Raw genomic sequence first — 10,126 nt, 5'->3', positions numbered from 1 at the left:
AGACATTCCCAAATTGCCCCTAAGTGGAGCCTTCTCCAGAGGGAAGGGAAAATCCCATCCAACGGGAGCTGGGAGGAAAACAGGAGCGGGGATAAAGCATCAGATTCCAGCCGGGTTGTGCCATGGGAGCATCTCCCGGAAAAGCCCCGATGTGGGGTGGGTTCAAAGCTCCAAATCCCATCTCCCAGTCCCGTTTTTTTGCTGGGATGAAGGGCCGGGCGCTGTTCGATGGGGATTTATTGATATTCCCGATAAAAAGCTGGAGGGAGAGGAGGAATCCGGGCGTGAAACGGGAGCGGAGTCGCGGCCGAGATTCCCGAACCCGAATTCATGGATGTGGGAAGTGAAACGAGGAACTGGGAATAATTCCGTGGGCAACCCTGACCCCAACCCCTCCCCAGGCTGGGTGGGATTGCCCAGGGGCTGATCCTGCTCTCCAGGGGGTGTAGGAGCATCCCATGGATGGGGATTTGGGATCATCCCACTGAGAGGGACTCGGGATCATCCCACTGAGGGGGATTTGGGATCATCCCACTGAGGGAGATTTGGGATCATCCCACTGAGGGGGATTTGGGATCATCCCACTGAGGGAGATTTGGGATCATCCCACTGAGGGAGATTTGGGATCATCGGACTGAGGGAGATTTGGGATCATCGGACTGAGGGAGATTTGGGATCATCCCACTGAGAGGGGTTTGGGATCATCCCACTGAGAGGGGTTTGGGATCATCCCACTGAGAGGGATTTGGGATCATCGCACTGAGGGCAATTTGGGATCATCGCACTGAGGGCAATTTGGGATCAGCCAACTGAGGGGGATTTGGGATCATCCCACTGAGAGGGATTTGGGATCATCGCACTGAGGGCAATTTGGGATCATCGCACTGAGGGCAATTTGGGATCAGCCAACTGAGGGGGATTTGGGATCATCCCACTGAGGGAGATTCAGGATCATGGCACTGAGAGGGACTCGGGATCATCCCACTGAGAGGGATTTGGGATCATCCCACTGAGGGAGATTTGGGATCATTGGACTGAGGGGGATTTGGGATCATCCCACTGAGGGGGATTTGGGATCATCCCACTGAGGGGGATTCGGGATCATCCCACTGAGGGGGATTCGGGATCATCCCACTGAGGGCGATTTGGGATCATCCAACTGAGGGAGATTTGGGATCATCCCACTGAGAGGGATTTGGGATCAGCCAACTGAGGGAGATTTGGGATCATCCCACTGAGGGCAATTTGGGATCAGCCAACTGAGGGAGATTTGGGATCATCCCACTGAGGGCGATTTGGGATCAGCCAACTGAGGGGGATTTGGGATCATCCCACTGAGGGCGATTTGGGATCAGCCAACTGAGGGGGATTTGGGATCATCCCACTGAGGGCGATTTGGGATCAGCCAACTGAGGGGGATTTGGGATCATCCCACTGAGGGAGATTCAGGATCATCGCACTGAGAGGGACTCGGGATCATTGGACTGAGAGGGATTTGGGATCATCGGACTGAGAGGGATTTGGGATCATCCCACTGAGAGGGATTTGGGATCATCCCACTGAGGGGGATTTGGGATCATCACACTCCTGCTGACACCCCTCACTTCCCTGAGGAAATTCCTCCCATTCCCTAAAATCAGGACACCGAGCATGGGCATCAGAATCCCTCAAAAAGAGACAAAATTCATGGAAAAAAAGCCCCACAATCCCAGAAAACCCGAATCCCGCAGGCCGGGGAGGAACAACAGGAATTTTCCACATCCTGGTGGAAAATGGAGCCTTTCCCAGGGCCGGATTCCGCCGGCCCTGCCGGCCCTCCCTCCCCAGAGCTCCCCGTGATCCTCCGCGCTCCCAAAATCAATCGGCGCTGCCCCAAATCCATCGGGATGCGGGAGCTGCCAGGCACTGGGGTCGATGGGATGTTGGGAAGAGCAGCTCTGACTCCAGGCGATCCCGGCTTTCCCTGAACCCGCTCCGCAGCCCCAGCCCATTCCCGAATAATTTTTGGGGAGCTCAAGGTGAGTTTTTAGGGGAAAATTCATTTTTGGGGGGCGTTTGGGGTTTAATTGGGAAAAGTGGCAGCGCTTGGCTTCCCTCCCCTGATTTCCATGGAATTAGAGCCGGGTTTTCCAGCGCTTCAGGGATTTAGGGGGGTAAAAACTTCGTGTGGGAAATAGAGGGAGAAATTCCAGATTCTCCGACCCCGGAATTGATCGAGAGCTTTCATTTATCCGGGTCTAACAAAGCCTGGCTTTACCCCGGGAGTTCTTTGTGCTGCCCAGCTCAACCGGATTTCCCAAAAAATCCTGTTTCTTCCCAATATTATCCCGGCTGGAGGGTTGTGTATCCCAATCCGTCACCCGGGAATCCCAAGCTGCAGGAATTTCCTGGGAGTTTTGGTCCTTCAGCTTTTAGAAGGAGCAAAAATATTCCTGCCTGAGGCTGGGGGATATTTTCCTGCTTTTCCTGCTTGCTAAAATCCTTGGAATTCACCCGGGAATGTTGTTTTTGGGAAGCTGAGGCTCACGGATGATGTTATCCCATAAAACTCCCCAGTTTGGGTTTTCCCTCCGGAGCCGTTGGCCCCTAAATGACATCAATCCCTGCCAAAGTGTGGGATTGATGGGAAAAATCCCAAATCCCAGAAATCGACTTTAAATCTCAACTGGGATCAGGCTGGAGCTGGACTGGGATAAACTGGATTTGAGCTGGAATGGGATAAACTGGACTTGAGTTGGACTGGGATAAACTGGATTTGGGCTGAACTGGGATAAACTGGATTTGAGTTGGAATGGGATAAACTGGACTTGAGTTGGACTGGGATAAACTGGACTTGAGTTGGACTGGGATAAACTGGATTTGGGCTGAACTGGGATAAACTGGACTTGGGCTGGACTGGGATAAACGGATTTTCCTGAGGGAAAAAGTGTCGGGAATTCAGACCCAGCAGAGCCCACCCAGCCAGGCCAGGCCCAGCAGCTCCGGGTGTTCCCATTTTTCCGAGCTCTTCGGCTGGAGCTGGGATTTCTCTCCCGGAATAGGCGGGAATGGCGCGGGAACGCGGAGCGGCTGCTCCCGCTCGCCCTCCGAGTGCCCTTGGGAGCATCGAGCGGGCGGCCAGGAATAGCCACGGCTCTGCCCCCCAGCCGAGTGTGAAAGGCAATCAGCGGGGGCAGCTCGTTAGGGCTCATTAATGAATTAATTCATTGACGGCCCTGGCCGAGCGCCAGAGAAATCCCACTGGGATCAAGCAGGGCAAGAGCTGGAAATGCGGGATCGGAGCTGGGGAAAGGGAAATGTGTGCTGGGAAAATCCCCTTGGAGCGGTGCGGGGTCACCCCGGAGTAACGGGGGGCTCTGGAATTCCTGGGAATTGAGGTTTTGTCGGGATTTGTGAAGGAAAATCTCTGGAATGTTCTCCCAGCCTTGCTCGTCCTCTGAGCAGCTGGAATTGGAGGCCGGGGATGGGATGTGGGGGAAATCCAGCTGGGATTTCGGGAATATGGGGAGAGGAGAGCAGGGATGGCACAGGACAAGGCAGGGCTGAACCCGCCGGTGCCAGAGGGTCCCGCTGATCCCCAGGGAAGCTCCCGGCTCTCCCACTGGGAATCCCGCTGGGATTTCATCGGGTGAAGGATTCCCATAGCCCCACTCAGGTGTGCAGAGAGGTTACCCCCTCCCAAATCCCACTAAAATCCCACTAAAATCCCACTAAAATCCCAAATCCCACTAAAATCCCATTAAAATCCCAAATCCCGCTAAACCCCCGTTCCTTGCCCAGCCCAGCTCCCCCTGAGCAGCGGGACCATGCTGGAGGACGAGGATGGGATGAGCGAGCGCGGCCTCGGCGGCTCCAGGAGGAGATTCGAGGATGAGGAAGGTGAGTGAGTGAAATCCCGGGAATGCCGCGGACATCCCGCTCTCCCTGCCCGCGGATCCATCCGAGCTCCCGGCACATCCCAGGCCCGGCATGGAAAAGGCTCCCGGGAGAGCATTAAGCCTGGCGGGAAGAGGGAAAGCTCCTCCCTGGTGTTCAAAACTGGGAGTTTTCCACCCAGAAATCGAATTTTTTATTCCAATTACGGCTCCGTCCATGTCATTTCTACCTGGAAGTTTTCTCCCTGAAAAGTGATTATTTTTTAACTGGGAGTGAGAAATCCCACCTCTGCCCCCTAAATCTCTCCCCTTCCCTCTGGATTACCGCCCCATCCACATCTTTTCCGCCAGGAATTTTTCTCCCTGGAAATCAAGTTTTTAACTCCAGTTACCGCCCCACCCACATCACTTCTACCAGGAAATTTTCTCCCTGAAAACTGAAGTTTTTTTTTCAACTGGAAGCCAGAATTCCCCCTAACCCTCTCCCCATGCCCAGACTACCACTCCATCTACATCGGGGTGCCGGTGCCCCGCGGGTACCGCCGGAAGCGGCGCCGCCGGAGGTCCCCGGGCTCCAGCCGGGACCGCACAAGCGAGAGCGAGCGGCACTTCGGGCGCCCGGAGCACTCGGACACCGACGACGGCGGCCAGGGCTGGGCCGAGAGCGGCAACGACAACGCCAGCAGGACCAGTGAGTGCCCGCGGGCTTCCCAGAAATCCGGGAGGGCCTTTGGAGCATCCTTGGACGCGCGGTTGAATCGCCTCGGATGCGCGATTTGGCGCTGCTTCTGCCGGCGGTTCCCGGGTTTTATTTTTATCCCTTTGGAAATGGGATTGGGATGGGTCTGGAGGGGTTTTCCCAGCTGGAATTGGGGGTGCCGACAATCTTTGGGAATCACACCTCGCTCCTGACGGGTTTTTCCCATTGGAATGGGATTGGGGTGAGTCTGGAGGGGTTTTCCCAGCTGGAATTGGTGGTGCCGACAATCTTTGGGAGTCACACCTTGTTCCTGATGGGTTTTTCCCATTGGAATGGGATTGGGATGGGTCTGGAGGGGTTTTCCCAGCTGGAATTGGGGGTGCCGACAATCTTTGGGAATCACACCTCGTTCCTGACGGGTTTTTCCCATTGGAATGGGATTGGGGTGAGTCTGGAGGGGTTTTCCCAGCTGGAATTGGGGGTGCCGACAATCTTTGGGAATCACACCTCGTTCCTGATGGGTTTTTCCCATTGGAATGGGATTGGGGTGGGTCTGGAGGGGTTTTCCCAGCTGGAATTGGGGGTGCAGACAATCTTTGGGAATCACACCTCGTTCCTGATGGGTTTTTCCCATTGGAATGGGATTGGGGTGGGTCTGGAGGGGTTTTCCCAGCTGGAATTGGGGGTGCAGACAATCTTTGGGAATCACACCTCGTTCCCGACGGGTTTTGCCGGGGCTTTGCCCACTCCCGGGAAATCTCCTTAGAGAAGATTAACATTTCGCACAGCAAAGCGGCTGCCGGGCCCTGGGGTGGGATTTTTCCAGCCCCCCCTTTGGAAATTTGCATCTGGGTTCAGCTCCAGTGGGGCGGGCAGAGGCTCGGCTCCGCTTTTCCCTTCGGGAGGCGAAGATTTCCTGGGTTTTTTTTTCATGGGGAGTGGTTTTTTATTCTCTGGCGGCTCCTCCGTGCCCTCGGGGGAGGCGGGAGCAGGACCACGTCCCCTCCTTTTTGCTCTTTTTCCCTTCTTTTCCATTTTCCCCCTCTTTCCCCCTCTATTCCCCTCCTTATCCCTCTTTTTCCCTCCTTTCCCCTCCTTTCCACAGGCAGCAAATGCCACTCGGAGACAACTCCGGGCTGCTTTGAGGGATTGGACAGAAAAACTCATTTTATGGAGGAAAAACCCACCCCAAAACCCCTCAGCTCTGCAGAATCCCAGGAAATCTCCCTGATTTTGGCACCTTTTTCCCTGAAAAACAAACCCCAGAGCTTGAAGGGGCTTTTCCCACCGCGCTCCGGGTGGGAGAGGAAAATCCCGCAGGGAGCGACGGCCAAATCTTTGATCTCTGCTCTTCCCTCCCCTTTTCCCCTGGATCCCGCTGCTTTTCCAAGCGCTCACCTCTCCCTCTCGCATCCCGGCTGATTTGGTAACTTCCCGTCATGGGAGCCAAAGAGAGAGGAAAGTGCTTTTTATTCCCGGTAATCTGCTCCCTAAGCCCCGGGAGTTTAGCGAGCCGCAGTGGATAAAGGATAAAGGAAAAAGGAACTCCGGGGCTTTGGAGTTTTTTGGGACCGCGCAGCGAAGGTTTGGTTTAAGCCGGGAAGAAATGGGGGAAAAAAAGGAAACAACTCCAGGTAGGGCTTGGTTGGGATTTTTTTCCCATCGCTCCGCGGTGGGGGGAAAGGGAGGGGGGGAGAAAGCTCCGGGGGGGGGCGGGTTAAAATTCGTTTTTCCCTCGGAAAAGCAGCTTTTCCCCCTGGAAAAGCAGCCTGGGGGATGGCAGGCGAGCTCCAGGCGCGCAGCTCCAGAGCTCATCCCAAAAATAAATTGGTGAACTCCCAGCTTCCGCTGGAAAAGTCGGTATTTGAAAGGGTCAAAAATATCCCAAACTTGGGGTTTTTTTGAGCAGGGAAGGAGTGGTGAGTCCCATGGGATGTGCATCCCAGTATCCTGGCTCTTTGGGGAGGTGGGGACTCGTCTGAGGCAGGAAAATCCAGGGAAAGGCTGTGGAGAATCCGCGGCAGCCCCTGGCTAACGCTGGACCTTAACTCGAGATTGCAGAGCCCCGGCAGCGCCTCATTCCCTCGGCCCCAATTTTATCCCGGTTTTTTTTTCGCTCTACCTGAAGCCAGAGCGGGAACTTCGCTTTGGAGAAGGATCCCCAGACGAGGTTTTGCTGCTGGATCGGGGTCAGGGTGGCTGCACCTCACAGGGAGGAGGTTTAGGTCATTCCTGTCCTGTTTCCCACGGAAATGTGGGGTCCATGCGTGTGGAATGAGCCTGAGTGTTCCCAGGGTTCCGTGGGAATCCGCAGCGCCCGAAATCCCAGAGCTGGGGGTGTTTTCCCATCCCAGAATCTGGTTCAGGAAGATCTGGATCGGCTCCGGGCCCCCCCCCCGAGCGGTATCCTCAAGGAACAGGGGCTGATTTGGGGGTGTTTTGTGGGGTCTGGCCTCTGTCCCCGTTGCTTTCACCCTCTCCAACAAACACCTGCTGCTTCCCGGGATTTTCAGTGCTGGATCGAATTCCCAGGAATGAAAAAACCCCAAAGCGGGGAGGGCCGGGTGCTTTCCCGGCTGTGAAAGGGTTCTCCAGGTGAACAAATCCCAGGAATTTTGGCTGCCTGGCCGAGTCCTGGCGGGGTTGGTCGAACACCTCGGGGAGGGAGGGAAGCACAAGTTGGGTGCTGGAAGTTGAATTTATTCCTTAAAATCTGGCAGGATAAAGAAAAGAAGCTAAAAAAAAAGCTCTTTCTGGACAAGATTCCCATCGGTTTTTGGGGTTTCAGCCCCGAGACCCCAAAATGAGGCCCTGGGGAGGTTGAGGAAGGAGGGATCCGTTTTTAAAACCCCAAAGAGGGAATTTGGGCAGAGTCGGGAGCAGCAACCCCCAAATCGAGGGCATGCGGAATTCCAAATCCCCCTTTTCCCACCAGAGACCCCACCCAGCACAGGGATTTCCAGCAAAATCCCAATGTTTTGCCGTTCGGCTCATGGTATCCGTGGCCAGTTTGGGGTTTTTTTAGGGAATTCCGGGTTTGGCGGGGAGGGTTGCCCAGAATTGCCTCCATTTCATCCCTTTTCCGAGAACAACGGCCAGGCTTAGGGAGCCTGAAACCCTCCAGGCACAGAGCCCAGCCCCAAAACGACCGGGAATATTGATAATCATAATAATGGAGCTTTATGGGAATGGCGGCAGGACCGGGCCACAGGGCTTTAGGCTCGGCTTAGAGGAGCTTAAGAGGTCTAAGCAGGTTCAGCCTAAAGGGACATCCTCTTCTTTGGGGACCTGGGCGTCGTCTCCTTTGTGCAGGAAAAGGGGCCATATTCCCGTTTTTCCCTCCATTTATCCACGGCAGTTTAATTCCCTGATTTTCTAAGTGATGAATTTCCCAACCTTGTTATTCCCAGCTTGGAGAAAAGGAGGATTCTGCCCCAAAAAAATCACATTTTCCAAGCCTGGATCATTCCTGCTCCATTAGGAGATGCAGGATTGTATTCCAAACACGCCATTTCCACGGATTTCAGGTGGATTTTCACCTCTTCCTTGGGGTTCACCCCCATCCCTGCTGCACCCAGGGCTTGGATTTGTCCCCAAATCCACCAAAATTGGGAAGTTTTGCTGGAGAAGCCCCAGAGGAGAGAGAGGGTTAAAAGCAAATCCAGACCTTTTTTCTTCCCGGGACGTTCGTCACCCTCCTGTGGGCACCGGGAATGTGCCGGAGATGGAAAAGCCTTTTCCCAGCAGGCAGGAGGTTGGCAGGTGACGTGTCCCCAATCCCATTCCCGGATCGCTCCGCACGGAGCCAGAAGCCATAAACGCCCCTTCCCAGGCTGGAGTGTTGTTGGCTGGAAAAAGATGGAATTTTTTCCTGCAGGAATGATGGATTTGTGTGATTGCCCTTGAATGATCCCGCTTCCCCTCGGGAATGCAGCGGGAAAACCGGGAAATCCCAGCGTGCCGTGTTGGAAGGGCTTGGTTGTGATGGAGCCTGGCAAAAATGGGATCCGTGGAAGGGAAAACTGTGGGATACCCCATGGAAACGGGGCACACGAATCTCCTGGAAAGGGGAACTGGATGGTTTTGTGTTCCTGGACCTTTATCCCACTCCTCCTTTCCCCAGCATCCCGCATCTCTTTCCACAGGGAATTCGGGACGGCATCACTTGGAGTTCCCCCATTCCTCCCCTTTAATATTTTCCTCCACATTTCTTCCATTTCCCTCCCTTTTTTATGATCCCAAACCACCCTACAGCTCCTTCTTTCCCCCCTTCAGGGCCTTTCCCTGTGGGAACGGAGCGGGATCATCCCGTTTCCCATGGAATTAAAGCTCTGCTTTCCCCGGCAGTGTCCCCGGCCGCTGAACGGCTCCGCTACATCCTGGGGGAGGACGATGAGCTCCCCAATCCCACCCTTTTCACGGAGATGGACACCCTGCAGCACGACGGGGACGAGATGGAGTGGAAGGAGTCGGCCAGGTCAGGGGGGATTTGGGAATGTGCCGGGGAAAAAATCCCCTCCCAAAATATCCCCGTGGATAAACGGAATCAGGGAATGAGCGTCGGTTTCAGTGGTGTTAAAAAAAGGACATTCCCGAGTCAGGGAAATGCGGGAAAAATGGGATTTTTGGGTGATGTGCACCTCAGCTGCATCCTGAGGAGGAGGAGGAAGATTTCCCATCTTATCCCGAATTTTCTCAGGCTGGATCAATCCCAGAGCTGGAGCTTTTCCCCCTCCCAGCCACCAGAGCCTTGCAGGACGGGTAAAAAATGGGATAACATGCTGGGAAACTGGAGAATTCCAGCTGGGAAATGGGAGTAGGGGGCACAAAGAACATTTTCTCAGGATTTTTTTCCCTCCACACTTTTTCTGGCCAGGCCAGGAGTGAAACTTTTCCCACCCCTGATCCGTAAAAAATGAAACCCCACCTGCTCCATCTTTAAAAAAATCATTAAAGGAGCTGCAGGTGGAATTTGCTTTGTTGGACTGGGATCTTACCCAGGGGAAGATCCCAAATCCAAGCGGGATTTTCCCTTCCCGACCTCAGCTCTGCAAGGGTTGGGATTTTTTGGGGGGGAGCTTTGGGAAGGGGGTCCAGGTGGTATCCCGAGCCCTTTCCCGTGGGATTTCCCAGTTTGGGTGTGGAATTTTGACGCCAGGGATTGGGATAGATCGGGATCGGGCCCTGTGGATGCCGATCCTCTCTTTTGGGCTGGTTTTCTTTGCATCAGCCAAAATTTGGGAAGCTCCTCAGCATCCCCCTGGCTCCAATCCCTGCTCCGACTCCTTAATTTTAACCTTAATTCTTTTTTTAACCTTAATTAACCTTAATCTTCCATAAATCCATGTTTACTTCTGCCTTCCCACTCCCTGAAAAGCTTGGAAAAATCCATGTTTGCGTTGGGATTTTCATCAGGGAGGCCGGGAGGTGGAGATTTCCAAGCTTTTCCTGGGACCATGGAGGTTTCCCAAGTCCCGATTCCCGCTCTCCAGCCAGGTTGAGCCTCTTTATCCTCAGGGGTGGGAGCAGAAGGTGGGATCAGCTCCACCTG

At 54.4% G+C, this 10,126-nt stretch overlaps 1 protein-coding gene across 6 annotated transcripts in view; it reads left to right on the top strand.

The window, feature by feature from the left end:
• Positions 1-1,544: 1,544 nt before the first annotated feature.
• Positions 1,545-10,126, top strand: part of SLC4A5 (solute carrier family 4 member 5) — a 31,641-nt gene continuing 23,059 nt past the window's right edge. For 2 of the 6 annotated variants that reach the window (XM_032092161.1, XM_032092162.1), the window contains exons 1-4: positions 1,545-2,018; positions 3,781-3,879; positions 4,372-4,566; positions 8,923-9,052. In XM_032092161.1, the coding sequence (XP_031948052.1) occupies positions 3,807-3,879; positions 4,372-4,566; positions 8,923-9,052 (398 nt within the window). In that variant the 5' untranslated portion in view covers positions 1,545-2,018; positions 3,781-3,806. Of the gene's footprint in view, positions 2,019-3,780; positions 3,880-4,371; positions 4,567-5,536; positions 6,210-8,922; positions 9,053-10,126 lie in introns of those variants that run through there. The other 4 variants (XM_032092158.1, XM_032092159.1, XM_032092163.1 and 1 more) reach the window with 2 other exon arrangements.

The sequence above is a fragment of the Corvus moneduloides genome, chromosome 27, assembly GCF_009650955.1.
Source record: "Corvus moneduloides isolate bCorMon1 chromosome 27, bCorMon1.pri, whole genome shotgun sequence".
NCBI lineage: Eukaryota > Metazoa > Chordata > Aves > Passeriformes > Corvidae > Corvus > Corvus moneduloides.
The sequence above is the reverse complement of the archived record's forward strand: the minus strand, read 5'-3'. Positions and strand labels throughout refer to the sequence as shown.